The sequence below is a fragment of the Melozone crissalis genome, unplaced genomic scaffold (assembly GCF_028551555.1).
Source record: "Melozone crissalis strain CALT ecotype California unplaced genomic scaffold, PUWL_Pcris_2 ptg000086l_1, whole genome shotgun sequence".
Classification (NCBI taxonomy): domain Eukaryota; kingdom Metazoa; phylum Chordata; class Aves; order Passeriformes; family Passerellidae; genus Melozone; species Melozone crissalis.
In genome coordinates this window covers 2,518,438-2,538,601 of record NW_026535863.1, presented here as the reverse complement: position 1 = coordinate 2,538,601, position 20,164 = coordinate 2,518,438, and the positions used below count along the sequence as shown (strand labels likewise).

General features: G+C 48.9%; 1 protein-coding gene across 1 annotated transcript; it reads right to left on the bottom strand.

Moving 5' to 3' along the window:
- Positions 1-11,282: 11,282 nt before the first annotated feature.
- SRSF3 (serine and arginine rich splicing factor 3) lies at positions 11,283-17,621 on the bottom strand. The gene is made up of 6 exons (XM_054290711.1): positions 17,513-17,621; positions 16,565-16,772; positions 15,604-15,738; positions 13,352-13,390; positions 12,632-12,718; positions 11,283-12,076 (listed from the first exon to the last, which is right to left on the bottom strand). The coding sequence occupies exons 2-6, from the start codon at positions 16,768-16,770 to the stop codon at positions 12,049-12,051; spliced, it is 495 nt and encodes a 164-aa protein (XP_054146686.1). The 5' UTR covers positions 16,771-16,772; positions 17,513-17,621; the 3' UTR covers positions 11,283-12,048.
- Positions 17,622-20,164: the final 2,543 nt, after the last annotated feature.

The window sequence follows — 20,164 nt, the reverse complement described above, 5'->3', positions numbered from 1 at the left end:
GCCCGAGGAGGGAAGGGAAGCCCTCAGAGCCAGCCCAGCGGGGCACAGGGGCTCTGTCCTGCAGCCCCCTCACGGCTGGGGCACACAGAGACAAACACAACCTGCTCCCCGGGGCACAAGTAGGTGACAGCACAACTCCAAGTGACAAAGGCCATGTTAAAGTGATCCCTTGGGAGTACCAGGGCTCCTCAAAAGCCCCTGGAGGCAGCAGGTACCGGGGTGCTGAGGAGGACCCTTGGTGTGCAGACCATTCCTGCTTTTTCCAGCTGGAGCAGCAGCTTCCCACTGGCCAGAGCAGCTAAAAAATGTGTTGGGGCATGTTCAGCTCCTGCCACAAGCTGCAGGAGTATTTCACAACCTCTTGTCCCTACTCTGCAGAGCTGTGCCAAGGCGCTGGAATCTGGTTCAGTGGCTGTGCAGTCCCCCAGAGAGGCACAGCTGGATGGACAGGAAAGGCAAAAGGAAGATGAGGAGTGGGAAATGACAATTCAAAGTGACAAGGTGACAGTGGGAAAAGTGTTGAAAGTGTTGAAAGTGTGAATCACTCGTCCCCACTCTGCAGAGCTTTCCAAGTTCAGTGGTGCCTGCCTGGTTCAATCCCTGTGGCTGCCTCCAGAGGGGCACAGTTGGATGGACAGGAAATGAGGATGAGGAATGCTAAATTCATGTCACAGCACTGAAAACCCAACCTGTAAAGATGCAGTCTGGACTTAAAAGGCTCCAAAATTCATCCTTTCTGTTTGCAATAGGCAGGGAGAGGAGGGGGCAAGTTGGGACAGGGAAGCTGTCACTGGTTTTTCCACCTAGGAATGATTTCTGCTCCTGGGTGCAGGGAGCAACCTCCAGAGCCTCATGCAGAGGAAGTTTGCAGATCATTTCCTTGCCAAGCTCCAGCCCTGCTCCAGCTGCAGGTGTGGGTTTGCTCCCTCTGGATGTGAGGGATGCAGTTGGCACCACCCCAGCCTGGGCATCTCCTGGGTCAGTGCAGCTCCAGTGCTGCTCTGGGACTCTGGGTTGAAGCAGCATTTACTGGAGGATGCTCCCTGCTTTAAACACATCCCTTTTTTCCATAGAACCCCTCTCTCCTGCCCCCCAGTGCACAGAAGGAAATGGGAACATTTCCATTTCCACAAACCAGCAGCTTTTTGAAGTGGCAGAGGAAGGAGTTGTGCAACCCAGAGTGGCCCCAGAGCCACTGGTGCAAGACTGAGGGATTCAAAAAGTGAGATAAGCCAACCAGCCTGGCTGCTGGGGACATCCCAGTTACTCCAGGGGTTCATCCCAGGACTAAACCAGCAAGAAAACCAATCAGACGTAGATTTTCCCTTAGGAAAGTAACTCTCAGTGATTTTTTGGTGAGGGTTCACTCCCCACACGCTGGGATGGGGGGCATGGGGAGGTTTCTGGCTCTTGCAAACTCCACTCTCGCTTCCCTTCCTGTGGGAGAGGGGAGCTCCAGCGACAAAGGGGGTAACTGGAAAGGGAAGTGGGAGAGGGATGGCGTCAGGGTCTGGCTCAGGAAGTCCATGAGTATGTCTGCAGTGGCATTACTAGAGAAAGAAAAAAGGGGTGGGGGGGTAAGAGGAAGAGTGATTAAGAAGGCGATACAGTAACTTGAAAAAAAAATAGAAAATCCCAAAGGTGATTCATGGTGTTTGATCCCACAACACAGAGGAGGAGGAGGACGAAGGCAGACACAGGACTGGGGATCAGGATCAGCGCTGAAGGCTGATGGGCTATTTCCTTCTCACCATTTATAGCCACAGCGTGGGATCTGTCACCTCCCCTGTCCCGGGCTCCCAAACCCCCACAGGGCAGGAGGGTGTTGGTGGGAGAATCCGTGTTTATCATTTCCTTGAATAACCCGTCCCAATGCCTGGAAGCAAAAGGAATATATTAAATTCCTGCATATTTCACAGCCTTCAAAGGAACCTCCTTCCCAGCACCGGGGGCACCCAAACACTGAGCAGCACCCTCGGGAGCGCTGAATTCCCAGGGGATCTCCCCAGGTGGGTCCCGCAGAAGCCGAGGGGAGTGGAAGCCTGAGCAGCCACGGAAGCAAACACATCACTGTGGGCAGGGAGAGCCGAGTGTGACTCAGCCCATCCCCACAGAGCCAGGGATCCGACAGGGAACGTGCCCGGGCACAGCGCCCCTGACAGGCTCGTCCCTGCCCCGTGTCCTCCTCTGACTCGGGAGGCAGCACCCCCAAAGCCAGGGGGACATGGGGACAGTTCCAGCGTGGAGCAGGGAACAGCTTGGGTTGGATGGAGGGAATGCTCCAGCCTTGGAAAATGGGGAAATATGGCTTGGTGGAGCTGTGCTTACAGCAGTAACACACTGAGGTCCACCCCGTGCTCATCGGGACTTCTAAATGCGCACAGATTCCTGTCTGGAAGGATTTTACACGGTTTTGAGATTTAGTAGTCCAAGGTTTTATGTGAAAAGGGTTTTTTAGGGTGGGGAAGTGATATTCCTGTTAGATCAACCGGCACAGAGGGGAAACAGCAAAGATTTGGGCAGATGAGCATCCCTCAGGTCTTTTGGGATGGAGATGGCAGAGATCAGGGCACACTTTTTTTATGTTTATCACACCTATTTCTCAAGGTGAGATAAACACAAACTCTGCAAAAAGGTGAATTTCTACCCAGAGAAACACCCTGAAAATGGGGGGATCTAACACAGGACCTCTGCCCCAGCATGGGTAGTGGGGAGATACCACATGGGGCTGGGGTTCAGTCCTGCAGAACACCCATCCTACACCCCAAATGTCCAGCCAGGGCTGTGTCCCACTCCATGGGGCACAGGGGTGATTTTTTTTCCCCTCCTCAAACAGCTTTTATTTGCCAGAACATCCCGGGCAGGTGGAAATTACTCAACTCAGGACAGCAGATTGCCAGTGACAAAGTCCTGAGTATTCCAGCACTGAAAAGCCTCTTCAGCAAGATTCAAATCACCAAGAGTTTTTTCTCTGTGTTGTTTTTTTTTTTTGTTTGTTTTATTATCTCTGCTAACAAGCTTTTTTCTTTTAAGTGGGAAACGTGAAGGCTCTTAATGAAACCCTCACGCTCCAGCAGAAGTCTAAATGAGCCCAGTGTTCGGCTGGAGGGCGTTTGTATCCCAGCAAAGCCTGTTTTCCCATCAGCTCTTTGAAGTGCCCTATTAAGTGATTTTATACTAATAGGATTTTCCCAGGAAAGAAAGACAAGAATGACAAAACGCTGAATGCTTGATTAACTCTGCCCCTAAAAGAACTCGGATCGTGTTAATTGACTGTTCCCCTGCCATATCCAGCCCTTGTTTTCCCCATTTATGAAGGCATTTTGATGAGACACCAGACCCAGCAGAGTGGAAATAGAGTCCCACCAAGCACAAATAGGGGATGAGACAGTCCTAAAACAAGGCCTTTGCTTACTGGAAATATTCCTGGATGCGAGAGCCAGGCTATGAATCGGTCGCTTCATTCGGCCCCTCACTCATTTTCATCCAAGATTGTTTTTAGCCCCATTCATAGTCATTAACGTAATTGCTTCACTGACTTTCCATGAGCAGCTTGGAAGCTTTGTGGGGTTTTTTTGCTGGCAGCAAAGGCCTCATTGTTCAGAGCACGGCCGGGTGGCTGCAGTACCTGGCTCCAAACCCTGCAGCAGGCTGTCCCTTTATTCCCCTGCTGCTCCACCTCAGTGCCCACGGCCTGGAGCACGGCAGGACGGGCAGACACCCACAGGAGGGGACAGAGACACCCACAGGAGGGGACACAGACATGGACACCCACAGGAGGGGACAGAGGCACCCACAGGAGGGGACATGGACACCCACAGGAGGGGACAGAGGCACCCACAGGAGGGGACATGGACACCCACAGGAGGGGACACAGACACCCACGGGAAGGGACACAGACACCCAAGGAAGGGACACATCAGCCACAGGAGGGGACATGGACACGCACAGGAGGGGACACAGACATGGACACCCACAGGAGAGGACACAGACACCCACAGGAGGGGACACAGACACCCACAGGAGGGGACACAGACACCCACTGGGAACCAGGGCTGAGCGGCTCCAGCCTCTTGCAGTGCTTCCTGCAGGGAATAAGCTCCATCCAAAATGCTCACTGGGGGTTTTATAAACAGTTTCCCCATGGGCATCTCAGTGAGGGCAGGGGGAGGACAGCAGGCCCTTCCCCAGCAGGATAAGTGAGCGGGGCAGGGTTGCTCCTGTCCATGCAGCCCCTGGAAGCTGTCAATGGATGTCACTTCTTCCCAATGCACAGCACGTGTGGCACGGTGCTGCTGCTGAGGGGTTTGCTGCTCTCCAAGCCAGGGATGGTTTGAAATCCATTGGGAGCTCGATCTGGCCCTGTACAGCCACGAGAAGGAGGTGAGGATGGGGAGCTCTGACTAAGAACTTGCTCATGATGTCACCTCTGAAACAACCCTGATTCCATGGGCACCCTCTGCCTGGAGCACCCAGACACCAGGATGGGGCATCTCCACTCTCAAATGCTGAGGTTTGGGTTGTCCCACACAGACCTGGCCTGCCTGCCCATCCCAACACCCGCTGGCTCAGCGTGTGTCACCATCTCCTGGGATCTCCAGTCTCACCTTGTGGGAATGCCCCAGTCCAGCACAGCCTCGTGATTCACTTGGTGCTGGGGGGCGAGGAGTGGGGCTGGGCGTGGGCACAGGGAGGGAAGGGGCAGGGCAGGGGCAGGCAGACCCTGAACATGGCATGAAATGGATCTGTAGGAGGGCAGGACCAGGATCTAGACCCCAGACAGACCCTGAACATGTCATGGAATGGATCTGTAGGAGGGCAGGACCAGGACACAGACAGACAGACCCTGAACAGCATGAAATGGGAACTACAGGAGGGCAGGACAGGACCCAGACCCCAGACAGACCCTGCACATGGCATGAAATGGGATCTGTAGGAGGGCAGGACCAGGACACAGACAGACAGACAGACAGACCCTGAACATGTCATGAAATTACATCTGTAGCAGGACAGGACCAGGATCTAGACCCCAGACAGACCCTGAACATGTCATGGAATGGGATCTGTAGGAGGGCACGACCAGACCCCAGACCCCAGACAGACAGACAGACAGACACAGCCCTGCCTTGTGCAGTGACTCGTGCAGAGCCCAGAGCAGAGCAGAGGTAATGGGAGGGGACAGCTGAGATGGCAATAAAGGCAGGGGTGATGATATGGCAGCCACCACCTTGACACAGGGTAAGGGTCGATTGCACTTTTCCTCCTACCTGTCAGTCAGGCAGAGCAGGATTTCCGGGGATGGAGGAGCAGCTTTCACCCCACTGGCCCCCCAGGCTGGGCCATGGGGGTGCACATGCTTCACACACCACAGGGACTCTGCCCAGTTCCACAGAGATTAAAGTTGGGGAGTTCCAGGTGCCAAAATAAAACTTTCTCTTTCAGTTTCAGGGAAAAAAAAAAAAAGGAAATTTGCTGGAACTTGGAGCTGTGGTCAGCAGTGCCACAGAGGATGGAAACAGGGTTTAAAATGTTCTGTACTTCACCCACCAGATGCTGCACCAGAGCCCTTCCCACCTCTGCTTGGCAGAACACTGAGAGATTTATAGATTATCAATTGTAAATCCACAATGGGAGCAGGGGGAAGACAAAGGGAGAGGGATGTTGTAAAGTTGAAGTTCCCCTGCCCCTGTGCTGAGGCCACACCTTGAGAACTGTGTTCAGTTGTGGTCCCCTCATGGCAAGAAGGACATTGAGGGGCTGGAGCATGTCCAGAAAACGGAACAGAGCTGGGTAAGGGTCTGAAGCACCAGGAGTGGGTGAGGGAGCTGGGAAGGGGCTCAGCCTGGAGAAAAGGAGGCTCAGGGGGGGCCTTGTGGCTCTGCACAGCTCCTGACAGGAGGGGACAGTTGGGGAGGGTTGGGCTTTGCTCCCAGGGAACAGGGATAGAATGAGAGGAAACAGCCTCAAGCTGCACCAGAAGAAGTTTAAGTTGGATATTCACAAAAATTCCTTCACCAGAAGGGTTGTCAAGCACATGTGTCCAGAGCAGTGGCAGAGTCACCACCCCTGGACACATTTCAAAAAAGGTATGGATGGGTTAGTGCTGGACCTGGCAGTGCTTGGGGCAACAGACAGACATGATGATCTTAGAGGGCTTTTCCAACCTAAATGATTTCATGTTTCTATGAAACAGGAAACACTGAAAATATCTCCAGATCAAAAAATACCCCATGGGTCCCTGTCCAACACTCCCTGCACAGGGGAACTCCTGACTCCAAACCTGGCCGAGTTTCATCCACGAGTTCCTGGGTGGCACGTGTCAGCCAGGCAGCTGCAAGGACAACCTGCCAGGAGCGGCAGCAAACCACACCTGGAGCTTATCTCCCCAGCTGGGCAACCTCCTCCCACAAAGTTTATAGTACAAGTGCATGAAAAGCTGATCAATCCAGCACCAGGAAGAGCAGCACAAGGTGCAATAACACTGGTGTTGGGCAGAAATTCTTCCCTGCAATGAGGCTGAGGCCCTGGCACAGGGTGCCCAGAGAAGCTGTGGCTGCCCTAGCCTTGGAAGTGCCCAAGGTCAGGTCGGATGGGGTTTGGAGCAGCCTGGGCTAGTGGAAGGTGTTCCTACCCACAGCAGGGAGTGGAACAAAATGAGTTTTAAGGTCCCTCCCAACCCAAACGATTCCAGGATTCCATGAAACACTGACTGCAAACACTTTGTATCAAACACTGACAGCAAACCCGCCGTCAGCAGGGAGGGCTGGGACAGCGCCGAGACTTCCTGCTGAATATTTTCGAATATTCATGTTCTGAGCAGCCTCTGCCCACGAGGAGATAATGGCTGTCTGACAGCTGGCAGGGGTGATGTTCCCAAGTGACAGCAAAAGTGACACAGTGCCCCACCCTGATACCCCTGCTGCACCCTGATAGCACGGTCCCCAAGGAGCCTGGGGCTGTCACACACCTCGGGCTGTTCTGGGGGTGGCACCAGCTGTGTCACCCAACAAAGTGCCCAAGAACAACAGTGTGACTGCAGCAGGAGGAATCTCCTCACGGTCAGGGAGGTTGTGGAGTGACAGCACTGGCCATGGTGACAGGATCCAGATGGGAGGGACATGTGCTTCCCTTTCCCAGCTGTGGTCACTCCCACAGAAAATCTGACTAAAATGACTTAAGAGGAGCGAGCAGAAACACCACCCGAATCAATGTGAAGATCTGTTCAACTCCAAGTTATGTCAGCCACTAAATTATTAAATAATAGCCACATGAATCACTTGGGAACGAACATAGTGTTCCTCTTGCATGTCTATTTTATATTTGTCTGGATCCCGTGTTTATTTTAGTCCCCAGCAGTGTTTGTTTGAAAGGCATTAACAGAAGAGCTCGTGGCCGTGCCCCAGTGAAACTGCAGAAACGAAAGAGCAACCCCAGGCAGTGATGGTGCTTGGAGGAAACCAGAACACTTCTCATGTCAGAGCCTGGGACAAGGCTTCAGCTCTGGCAAGCCCCTGACTGACTGCAAACATGGCCAAGCAAAAATTGGCTTTATTCTGCCAGTTTCTGTCAGGCTGAGGGGTGAAGCTGGGGCATTCCAGCAGCAGGGCAGTGGGAGCTGCCTCTCTAGGGCAGGTACAGCTCAGTGCCATGGCCCCGTGCAGGAGCTAAGGTCAAACCAGAGACTGGAATTGCACTCCTGCCCTTCAGCCCTTTGTTTGCTAAAGGGGCTGATGCTCCAGTTTTTTTCTCTTGTTTTTAACTTGTTTTAACTCTGCACTACAACAGCACCAGAGTAGGTTGATCGGTGGGGGGAACTGCAGCTCAGGTTTTGGGACTGTATTTCTGGGACAGTATTTGAGCAGGGGCACAGAGACAGGGATTAAATCCAGCAGAAATTTGTCCAACATTCAGCCACTTTGAGGATCTGTCTATCAAGAGAGACATTAAGGCAGCCCATGGTGATGACATCATGGCAAATGAAAGTAAAACTGGAAACTGAAAAATGGTGATAAGAGCAGTAAAAAGCTGCAGAAGTGTTCAGGGACTGCTGGGGGGGGAATGGTTGGACTCAATGTTAGAGGGCTTTTCTATGATTTTATTAATAAACACTAAACCCTGAAAACATCTATAGGTCAGAAAAACCCTTCCAGCATTTTTTTTTATGAATTCCAGTTCTGTTGCCTGACCCCCAAAAAGCAGGAGAGGGTCAGAACTACAAGGTATAACTTGTGCCAGGCTGCTGCAGAAGATCCATGGGCACTGGGTGGTGTCTCTGGTTTCAAAAAGAAGGAAAGGCAAAGGCAGAGGATGAAATCCATCAGTAACACATTGCAGTTCCAGTTGTGGCTGGAGGACAGAAGAGCAAAGCTCCAGAACCAGACTGGCTTTGGAGGATGAGTGGAGGTAACACAGCACACCTGTTTGTCCAAGAGGAAAAAAGCTCTTTTTTCATAGAGCAATGTTTGGTCTGGACTTCTGCAGCTCTGTTCTGCTCTCAGAGGGGGAGCAAATCAATTTAATAGAGGAGAAACTGCCAGGCTGCACCTCTGGACAGGGATTTAGCAATTCTTCCCAAGGCTCAGCTTTGAAATCAACAGTGGGAATGCTCCATACTGGCTCCCTTCAGCTTTTTGAACAGGGTCAGGATAAGGTATCCTAAAACCTGATGAATTTTAGTGGAACAGACAAAAAACTAATCTATTTTTCAAGGAATTTTTCCCTTGTTTTTCTAACATAGTCAGTCCTCCTTTTCTCCAGTTTTTGTTTTAACTAGCATTATGTATATGGACATGTCATCCTGCACACGGAGCAGCCTAACCAGCAGCACTGTCAGTGCTTGAGATGATCACAACTCCTCACACCCAAGCATAACCCTGTCTGAAGGCCAGTGGAACAAATCCCAACAAAAAAAAGAAAGTGGAGAGGTTAAGGATGTCCTAAAGTGCAAGGCAGATTCTTAACATGATCTTTGGTCATCAACAAAGAGCAGCATGCACATAAAAAGAAAAAAACAAGATCCTCTTCTCTGCAAACCCATTTGCACACAATGCTCTCCCCAGGGAGAGTGTATAAAATAATTGGGATGTGCTCAGGCACTGCTGAGGATCTCTGAGCATTAAACCCCAGGATGCTTCTGCCTGAAGCAGGGGCAGTTAAACCTCTCCCCAAATTAGAAACACTGTGTAAATCATGACTGTCAGCACCATGAAACCAGGCCCTGAAACAATTTGGAAGGTGTCAGGCAGCAGCAATTGCTCCATCACTCCAGAGGTCTCCAGAGCAGGGCTGTGGCTGAGGTTCTGCCAAGGAGCCTTGGATAGTGTCCTTCTGTCCTACCCTGGCAGGGACAGACTGCTTGGTGATTCTTCCTGGTGTCAGAATCTTTGGGGAAAGGCAAGGGATGTCCCCAGCCTCCGAACACCAACACTTCCTTGTACATTGAATTTGAGAGCAAACTTTTTAAGTACAACACTCCCAGGCTGGTCACTCCCTCAGACAGGAAGGAGATGCCTGAATTCCACAAATGTGCTGGTACATCAAAAATAGCTCATTACCTACACCCTGTGGGAAGGGCTGTCCACTCAGTGTTTATATATATTTATAAATTTCCCATCTTTCGCTAGAAGCAGTTTGTTGTGTTCCCCTTCAAACCTCCACCCCATTACATAAAACCAGCAACTTCTGATCTAAGGAGCAACTTCTTCATTCAGCTGGGGAGTAAAATAGTCAGAAACCTGAAACTGAAACACTTCCTCAAGAGTGTTGCGTATGAAAACCACAACCTGCTTCCCACTGTCTCAGGCACTTCAGATTTCTCCCCTTGCAGCAGCTGAACTGAAGGCTCCTTGTTCCCCCAGGTAACCACAGGAAGAATGTCTGTGGCAGAGGCACCACAAGCTGTGACCCTTCTGCATATCTGACACTGCCAGAGGCACGGAGGGAAAGGGAAGGGAAGGGAACCAAGCAGGACTGTGGGCAGCCCCCGGGCCCGGCCCGGAGCTGGGCTGGGCAATCGCTGAGCGAACAGGCCCCGGACCAGAGCCGCGCTGACCTCTGCCGGGCACCGGCGGCACTGCACGGCCTGAGCCGGCTCCACCCGCCGGAACAGCCCTGGGCATTCCCAGCTCACCGCTGAATCCCGCTCCAGGGGCAGTTCGGGTGTGAGCCTCTTGCAGCACCTGCGGCCACCCTGCGTTTCTGGGACAGGTGGGACACACAGCAACTCGCAGTCTTGAATTCATCAACAGAACCTCAGAGGGGGTGGAAGAGACCTTCAAGACCCAGCCCAACAAAGACTAAGTCACTAAAAAAATAAATCAATCCAGACACTGAGCTCAGCAGCACCAGCACATCCTTCCCTTATGCTTCACTGTCTCCCTGTCGCTGCCTGGAAACCACCAAGCAAAGGAAACTCCACCACTGTCACAGACATCTTTTATGAAAAATCCTTTCCTTAGGATTTTTCCTCCTGAGAAGCTGGGAGGCCTCAGGGACAAAATGTAAATAATGATTATCTGCTGCTGTGGAATGCAACAGGTGCATCTGTGATTGGTCTCATGTGGTTGTGTCTAATTAATGGCCAATCACAGTCAGCTGGCTCACTCTCTGTCCAAGCCACAATCCTTTGTTATGATTCCTTCTTTTTCTATTCTTAGCCAGCCTTCTGATGAAATCCTTTCTTCTATTCTTTTAGTACAGTTTTAATGTAATATAATATCATAAAATAATAAATCAAGCCTTCTGAAACATGGAGTCAGATCCTCATCTCTTCCCTCATGCTAAGACCCCTGTGAACACTGTCACACACCACCAGTGTTTGTCATGAGGGATTTACCTAAACCACACAACTGAACCAGTGGAGCAATCTGGGATTCAGGTGCAAGGGAGCCCTTGGGCCCTGTGGCAGCTCCAGATGCTCTCCAGCCATGCTGCATTTCTACAGGAAGTGAATCTTCAGGGTAAGGTTTGGTTTCCAGACTCAGATGGGATGAATACCTGAACTGCTGTTCCCAACCCACAGCTGGCATACAAAGCTCAAGGTGAACCTTTGCATCTCCAGCTTGGTTTTCCAAGGAATCACTACAGGGCTCCCCGTCAGGTGGCATTAGCTACTGAGCACCCCAGCTGGAGCTGTAGAACAGGATTAGATGCCATGGTGGAGTGACACTGCACCTCACCACAGACAGGTGAGCAGGTACAGCTGTGCTGGACACTGCACAGCTGTGTCACAGCCAGCTGGGGGACTGTCAGTGTCAGGGAAGAGTTAAATACTGAACAACGAGTTGTAACCAAAACTTTAATCCCAAGGATCTCACAAAAGACATTTTACAAGTGACATGAAAATTCTTGTACAGTAAAGAAATGTTTAATAACTAATGTTTACAATGTACCATTAGACATAACACATCCACTCCAGGTGTCAGTTCTGCTGTGGATTTGGTCTATTCAGAGCTTCTGGAATACATGGTTAATCAAAAATCAACTAATTAAGGGACTCTACTCACACCAAGTACAAAATTAACTGACCCTATAGCTACAAAGTTTTATTTCATGGAATATAAAGCAGCTCAGTCAGAACTGGAGCTGGATGAAGCTGCAGCCCCCAACCCTTACCCTCCCCCTGCCTCAATACTCTCTTTCCCAGACATGGGCTATGGAGCACCTGTGTCCTGCTCTGCTCCTGGCCTGATCCCACAAGGAACACTCCATCCCTGCACACTCCCTTGAGCTGAGCCCCTGCCGCCCCCAGCCCAGCTCTCCCAGCTACACAACACAGACCATCTGCCATTTCACATACACACACACCCATGTCTAATGGTACATTGGAAAACCATTATTATTACAAATCATAGGATCTGCTCAGAACCATATACAGATTCACATCTTTACATTTGCCACCTGTTACAAGATACAAGGAACAAAGCAAGTTCAACAGCTAAAACATTTTAAAAATGCACCAAGCTTTATGAAGTCTCAAAACAAAATGTTCTGTACATACTCCTGGCCTCGGATCTCATGACTTCCTGTACACAGCTCCTTCCCACAGTCCTATTTCCTCTCATTTGACCTGGAGCGACTGAAGAACAAGACAGGTAAGGTTAGCATTGTTGAGAAATTTAGTTGAATAGAGACTGGAAAAATACAAAGCTGTGGCTAATTCTAAGTCTTGCACCTGTGAGATAGCATGTCTTTGAGCCTAGCTGTAGTAAGATAACAAATAGTGAAAGAGACATGAAAAAAGAGAGATGTAACCCCTAAAGAATGAAGATGAGTTAATAGTATAGTTTAACCAATAGATTGCTTAGCTTACAGAATATTCATAAGCTTATTATTTGCTGTATAAGTATTTAATGCTTTCTTTAATAAACTAGACCTGTGATGAACCACCTAGTGTCCTAATCCCCTTCCTATGACATAGCATCAGGTGTCAGGAAGAGATTTTTCCTTTAAGCTCCCCAGCCACAATCAGCAGGTGATATTTAAGCACTTTAAAAATACTGTTTATTAAAAAAACCTGAGCGTTTTATTGTTTTAAGGTGAAGAATCTCCTGACATTAGAGGTGATTCTCCACCAAGGCACAAAGTTATTTTCACATTTACTCAGAACACAAACACTGAAGGCTCTCCTTACCTGCGAGACCTGGAGAAGGAGCGAGAGGGCTTGTGGTTCCTCTCCCGTGAGAGTGATCTCTCTCTTCTTCTGTCTCTGGAGAGGGACCTGGCACAGATCACAACACCATCAGAACAAAGCTTCCTCAGGCCAAGGAGGCTCCCTGAGGAGCTTCCCTTCAGGAGTGAAAGTTTCTAATTGTTCAACCAGGGAAAACCTGTTACCCATGCTGCTATTAACCTTTCCTTGAGGGAAGGACAATCAGCCTGAGCCAACAGCTTATAATGCGCTATAAACACGCATGTACTACTTCATAAATTTTTTTTTGTGTGCGCGGTGTTTCTTTTTCAGAATCCCACTCAAATCACATTCTGATTTATGCCTGGACTCAATCTTAATTGTCTTTTCCCACCTTCTCACCTCTTAATTGTCTTTTCCTTTCCTATGCTCAAAGTATCTGTGAGAGAATAGCACATTAACACTTAAACTTTGGGGAAAACTGACAGAAGATGCCAGACAGCTGCAGAAAGGAAATCACTTCTGTTCTCAGTATCTTTCCACTGCTATCCCTGCAATCTCAAACAGCTCAGTAATTCCAGGGAAGCAATATGACAGAAGCCAATCTGTTTCTCTTTTACCAAACTACTGACTGTGCTCAGCCCACACATGGAGCTGTTTTGGGCTGCTCTTTTCCAACCCCCCAGGCTGGAGCAGTCCATGGGGCAGGGGAGGGATCCGTACCTGCTGCGGCTCCGGGAGAAGCTTCTCCTTCGCGGTGATCTAGAACCAGAAAAGCAAATGTGAGGCACTTGATCCATTCTTTGAGCTTTAATGGGCTGAGGCATTTCCCAACTTGTCAAACTCACTGTTGGGCCCAGGGAACGTGCCAAGAATAACTGGCATCCATCATCCAGTAAAAGGCATGGAAAGATTAGGCAGTAAAACCAAGCTCAGTGTGAACAGCACGTTTCCAACCACGAATTCACTTAACTAAGAACGCGTCAGAGCAGAGTTGTCCAATGCAACACTTTCCATTTCAACTAAATACACTGCCCAGAACACCACACCAAAGTCCCACAGGTGGTTCCAAAAAAAAAAAAAAAAAAATAGCACAGAGCAAATGTTTTGGAACCCATGCAAGCCAAAAAGGTCCATAACAAGACATAAAGAGATATCAAGTGGAAAAAAAAAAGTGAAAATGCGCTCAGTGTCAATATTGATAATGCCATTAAGTGCTACATTAGAACTGCATATTTGTGATTGTCATTTTTTAATGCCATAGAGTGTGTTTAGACTATTTTCTTATAAAAAAATAAAAAATTAAAAAATATAACCTTAGCTCGGCCCAGTTCATCCCAAAAAGTAATTGTTTTAAGTTTTGAAAACTGTTAGTAAAACCATTTAAAGGTGATAGGATTTTTCTGGCAAGGAAAAGCTACATTTGTTAGAGCCTTATTAAAAATTTAGTTTGGCATCTCACATGCAAATATCCTGGTTTTTACATTATTCACAGTGTAAGAGCTTCCATATCACCCTTAAAAGTTTTCTCAAGCAACATATGTACGTTACCACTCAATTATTATGCACAGCCAGCCTTTGATTGAGAAAAGTAATTACTTATAAGCCGCTTACTCCTTATTTTAACCAGCAGTAAACTGTATAAGCAGGAAAAACTTACAAGTCTTTGGTTTCAACAAGCTAGAAATGGTGAGGTGAGGCTGCCGGACTGACTGCCAAGAAGAATTTGCTGAAAAGGTTTTGCCAGATGTTGCGTTGTATTTAGTTGGTTGGCGAAGGGGGTGTTGTGGATTTTTCCTGCTTTTTTGTTAGCCGAAGGCTGCTGCTGTAGTTGTTGTGAAGACATTTGGTAAATAAACAGCTGAGCTGATTGGCCGGGAATGTGTGGGCGGTCGAGGTGGCTGCTGCCGATTTGGTTAAGGTTGGAGAGAAGGCTGAGAGAAAACAGCATGCTCGGGAACCAAAGGGCGGTGCAACCTGACGACTGGCCATGCCTGGGTCATGTGAAACGACACCAGCCAAGCTGCATGGGGCGCGCTGGTCACATGACGCTGAAAGGGCTAGTTGGCTGGCTAATGCAGACTCAGAGGGTGGTGAGAAGAGACATGATGGTGACTCTGTAACGGGTTCATTTTTATTAATAGATGGACCAAAAAAGCATAAAAAAAATGAAAAACAAGCCATCAGTACAACCATCTATTAGCTAACAAATACTCCTAATGTGTTTTTTTTTTTTTTTTCAACAGCAAAAGGGTAAGCTTGAAACCCTGGCTTGGGAGGACTTCACTCACCTGCCACAGGTAAATTCAGTCCTGTAAAAACCACGGTGCACACTTAAACTGCCAGACAAACTAGTCTGGGTCCAAGAACGTGCCAGTTCCCAAAAATCCTGCTATATGCTAGAGCTGGGTTTGCAAACCTCAAGTGACAGGATCGTCACAGGATGCTTTATTTCCAAGCTAACACTAAAGTGTCAAGATTCCAGATGTTTAGAGCAACTGTTACTCAATCTATTATTAAACAGCTGCCTGCTTGGGAAGTATTTAAGTTCTGCAAACAAAGTGGAAAAACCCATTGGTATGGAAATGCTATACTGCTGTATGTCATGTTTTGCCAATATGGAGTAAAGGAAAGGAACAGCCTAAGTTGAAGTATGGGGAAGAAAGGCAAAGTGTGACTAGAAGATGAGCAGGTTTTAAGAGGAAGGAGGATAAGCCCAGGACAGAGGGCACTGACTACCAACTGCACAGTCACCTACGGACAAAAGCCAACAACATTCAACACAACTCAAGTTCACCTCGATTTTGTGGGGGATGTGGTTTGGGGATTTTTTTTTTTTTTTTTAGCATCTGTCATTTCCGAATCATGATCAGATAGATGAATGCCATCCATCAACATGCCTTTAACAAGCCTGCTCCTAGGATGCTAGGTGGTAACTGTGCCAAGGGCTCTAGGAGTGTGCTGTGCCCAGGTACCTGCGCCGAGGAGGGGGACTCCTCCTGCGATAGTCATCCCGAGGGCGCCGGCCCCACGATGGAGGGGGGCCGCGGTTCCGACTCCGCTTCTCCCCGTTGGAGAGCTCCACGCGGACACGGCACCCACACAGCGTTCTGGGGAGAGAGGGGCACTGGTTAGCACTGCCAGGAATAAAGCACACACAATCCACAAGGTGGATAAACAATGCAAAATGTTCTGTCATCAAAGCACAGTGCCCAGAGTCAGCTCCAGCACTTCCCTTCCCTGCAAGTGTCCAAGGCCAGGCTTGAAGCAGCCCAGGCTCTCCAGTGGAAGGTGTCCCTGCCCACAGCAGAGGGTGGAACCGGATGGGCTTCCAGCCCAAACCATTCTGGGATTCTTTGGCAGACAAAAGGACTCGCTGCTTCTCAAAACTGCTATGCCAGTAAAGCAGGCAGGGAAAGAGCAAAGGAGAGTCTCCACAATCAGTTTTACCTGTTTGCAATAACACCATCTGCAATTTAACACACACAAAGAAATGCAAATAATTCCTAATTTGGGAGATCAACTGTGAAATGCAAAATTAAAGATTACAATGCTGCTCACGAAGGAGAGCAGGGATAGATGGGATATTGGGAAGGAATTCTTCCCTGTGAGGCTGGGCAGGCCCTGGCACAGGGTGTCCCTGGATCCCTGGAAGTGCCCAAGGCCAGGCTGGACAGGGCTTGGAGCAGCCTGTGATGGTGGAAGGCATTCCTGCCCATGGGGAGGGTGGGACTGGATGAGCTTTGAGGTTCTTTCCAGCCCAAACCATTCTGGGATTCTATTGCTGCACTATAAAAACATCCTTATAGTACCATACAAAACAGTACATAAGAAATGCATCAAGACTTCAGTCTTGCAGTTTAAGTTCCACAATTTAAAACTGCATCACTCCTACAATGTCCCATATTTTGACCAGCCAAGCCAAGCACACTTTACCTTCCATCTAGCTCTCTGACTGCATCAGCTGCATCTCGGGGATCTTCAAACTCCACAAAGGCAAACCCAGGAGGATTTCTCGCCACCCATACACTGCGCAGTGGTCCATAGTAGCCAAAAGCTCGCTCTAATTCTGTTTTGTTGCCATTGTTTCCAAGGTTACCCACATAGACCTTGCAGTCCAGTGGACAAGAGTCACGATGCATTGCTAGGGCAAGAAAAAAAGAACTTCACATTTATTTAACCCAGCGCATGTGCTTGCTGACTTCCAAGGGAAGTAACTCTATTGACTACTTCCCCCTGAAACTTAAGCAGTGATGCATTGTGATGGAGACACTGTTTGGAAGGGGTGAGAGAAAACTTAAAACCCAACAAGAGAGCTGCTATGCCATATTGAGATAAAAATTCACAATTTCGAGGAATTTCGTTTACTTTTACTGTTTAGATTTGCAGGGGGAGGTCCCTGCGCCTCTTTTCCTGCTTAGCACAGGGGGGTCTGTAGAGGGCGCTGCGCGGGGGAGGCTCCATTGTTCCCGGATCGGGATTAGGATCGGGGCGATCCGCGCACGAACGGCAGTGGGCAGCGCCATCTCCCGCCGAGCGCCGCGGGCAATGCCCGGGGCCTCGCTCCGGAGCTGCTCCTCGGGGCGCCGTGAGGGACCAGCGCTGCTGCTGGCGGACGAACCGCGGCCACACCGCCCCCACGGCACTTCCCACCCCGCCTGGCCTCACACCCCGCGGGGAACAGGCCGAGAACGGGCTCCTCCCGGCAACCCGCCGCCTCCCCGCCCGGTTCCGCTCAGGGCCGCGGCAGCCGCCGCCCCAGGCCCGGCGTTACAAAATGGCGGCTGCTCTTTGTTTGGCGCCGCCGCCTCTTCCATCCGCCCTGCCGGGCACCAAGACCGCGGCTGCCGCCTCCCCCCCGCCCTCCGGGGTGAAGATCCTCACCGGTGCTTAGAGGGAGGGCGCGCGAAGGGAGCCCGCGCTAAACTCAGCCGACTCGACCCTCAGCGAGACCCCAGCTCCGCTTTTCCTCACTGGACAAAATGGCGGCTAGCAACGACCCCGCCCGCGTTTATATAAGGCCAGTCCTCTCCCACGTGATTCCAGGCGACAGCGAATCAGAGAGCGCTGTTGCGCTGATTGACAGGAGGCGTCACGGCGCCCGCGCGCGCGGGCGGGTTCTTGGCGGCAATGGCGGGAGCGCTGAGGGGGCCCCGCCCAGGCCCTGGAATCAGAAGTGGCAACAGCCCCAGAAGTGCCTGTTTTCCGGCTAACATAAAAAATAAAGTTTTATTTCCTTGTGTCTCTAGCCCGATGAGGTCCCTCCAGGTAGAGTTTACACCTCTGAGCGCTTCAATTCTCTCAGACCCATTTCTCTCCTTGAGCTTTAAATAAATGTGTTGAGCAAACTGCTTCAAGTCAGAGTTTTTGGTAAATTTTATGTCCGGGCTTGGCTTACTGAGGCACAAAGGACGGAACTGATTTTTTTTTTTTCTTTTTTTTTAGCGCTTGAGAAAACAAGAGGATTTGAATGGAGGACTTTCAGTTACAGATACACAGTGCTGTTGATGTGCTTTGCCAAACTCATTCATATACAACATTTGTACATACAACATGGGTTTTAACCTCTAATTAAACAATAAACTTGTTCCAAAGGCGTTGTCTTTGATCACAAACTTCCTGATTTCTGTTATCAGGTAATAGAAATCCACCCAGAGTTGTTGCTGCAATAACCTCCCAAAAACCTCCCCTCACAACCAGGCTGGGTTTAATCCAGACTTCAATTCCTTGCCATGGGCCAGAGAAGATAAATTTATCTGGTACAGGTATAATTAATAATACTTTTAATCATGTAGTACACAAAAAGGCATTTTGAGTACAAATTAATGCTTGTTGACTCTGCTTTCCAAACAGGACCTGTGTAGAGGATGGGATCTCCTTGTCTACCAAAATTCCAGAAACCCAACTGGAATTAAAAACAACCAGCTGATATAATTAATTGAAATTTTCAAAAAATCTTTTGTGGAATCCCCCATTATTTTTAAGAGCTATTTCTCAGTAAAATCCTCAAAGGGTAAAAACTGGCCAAGGGACAGAAACACAACAATGATTTTGAGGTTATGAATGCTCCAAATTATCTGTACTGTATATACAGTTATCTGAGAGTTACCTGCCTTTAATTAAGGAAATCTAATCCATTGTAATCTAAATTAGCCGATGGCTAATTTCCTGAGGCAACACAAACAAAGGAAATAATTTGAAGGTTGGAGCTGTTCTGCCATTTCACTTTGTGATTTCTTTGAGAAGGTGATTTCCAGCACTCACCTCCCTCCTCCAAGGGGGTTTGCAGCATTCCTAGACCTCCTCACATCACATAATGTGCATTTCAATTAATATTTAAAATAATTGATATTTAAAAAAGAAACAGAACAAATATTAGATAGCAACTTGGACAACCTTGTAATCCTAACAGAACTTTTAATTTCATACCAAAGTTACACATGATGTATGAAGATAATTCCAGGTGACAGACTTGGGAACAAAGGATTTATTCAGAAGCCAGCTCACCTGCTGCAAAGCAAACAGAGCACTCAGCACTCACCTAGGACATTTTACCTGCTCTATTCAAGCACTTCTTCCCTGGGGTTAAGCCTGTCACCACATTTTATAAATCACAGCCCACAAAAATCACATCATCCAAACATAATCTGTTTTCAGTTTGTTTTTGGTGTTATTCAGAAATTGAACATGGCCCATCACAGGGTGCAAGGCAGAGCTCAGAGTGCTCAGCAAAATTCCCAGAGCTGGGGCTGGGATGTGCCAGCACAGCCACACAATTCTTGTGTCATTCCAAAGCCAGTGCTTTGGTTGTGACCCAAAATGGTCCCCAAACCAGTCCTGTGCATGTCACATATGTGGGATCTTAGTGCTACATCACTTCCCTCCTTCTTCCAAGTTTGTGAGTGCTTGGAAAATCCTGCTGTGTTTGGAAAATCCTGCTGTATTTGGAAAATCCTTCTGTGTTTGGAAAATCCTGCTGCATTGCACTCACTGCCTTTACCACCTGTGTCCAATATTATTGGTTAAATGTTTTATAAACCCCCAGAGCAGGATCCAAGACCACACTGATCTGCAGTGAGGTGTTCTAGTCAAGCTGTTGTTGTGGTTTCTGAGATTTCAGTCTCAGGGGAAAATGAACACGTTCTAGACGTTATGATTTCGAAGAAACCTCAGCTTTGTGAGCCAAATTTAAAGGATCACTGAACCACAGAATATTCTGAGCTGGAAGGGACCCACAAGAAACATCAAAAATCTACTTCTGGCCCTTCACAGGACACCCCAAAATCCCACCATGGGACTGAGCATTGTCCAAATGCTCCTGGAGCTCTGGATTCCTCAGGAGGCAGATAATAGTTACCGGAGAACACTTCTATCTGCAAGAGGATCTCTGAGAGCTGCTCCTCAAGCAAAACCAGACACCAGCAAAACCAGTTATTTACTGGCACAGTTCTGCCCACAGAAAGGCCTTTTGTGGGAAATGTCAGCGCTCAAACACAACAGGAACTGGTGGAGGGGATGCATCTTCAGTCAGAAACT

What these genes read in the sequence shown, in the direction of transcription:
- SRSF3 (XM_054290711.1), bottom strand. Translation starts at nt 16,770, where the DNA reads ATGCATCGTGACTCTTGTCCACTGGACTGCAAGGTCTATGTGGGTAAC. An exon ending in GTCAGAGAGCTAGATGGAAG is followed by an intron (nt 15,739 to 16,564) that starts GTAAAGTGTGCT and finishes CTCTCTCCCCAG; the next exon opens with AACGCTGTGTGGGTGCCGTG. An exon ending in AGTCCCCCTCCTCGGCGCAG is followed by an intron (nt 13,391 to 15,603) that starts GTACCTGGGCAC and finishes TTCTGGTTCTAG; the next exon opens with ATCACCGCGAAGGAGAAGCT.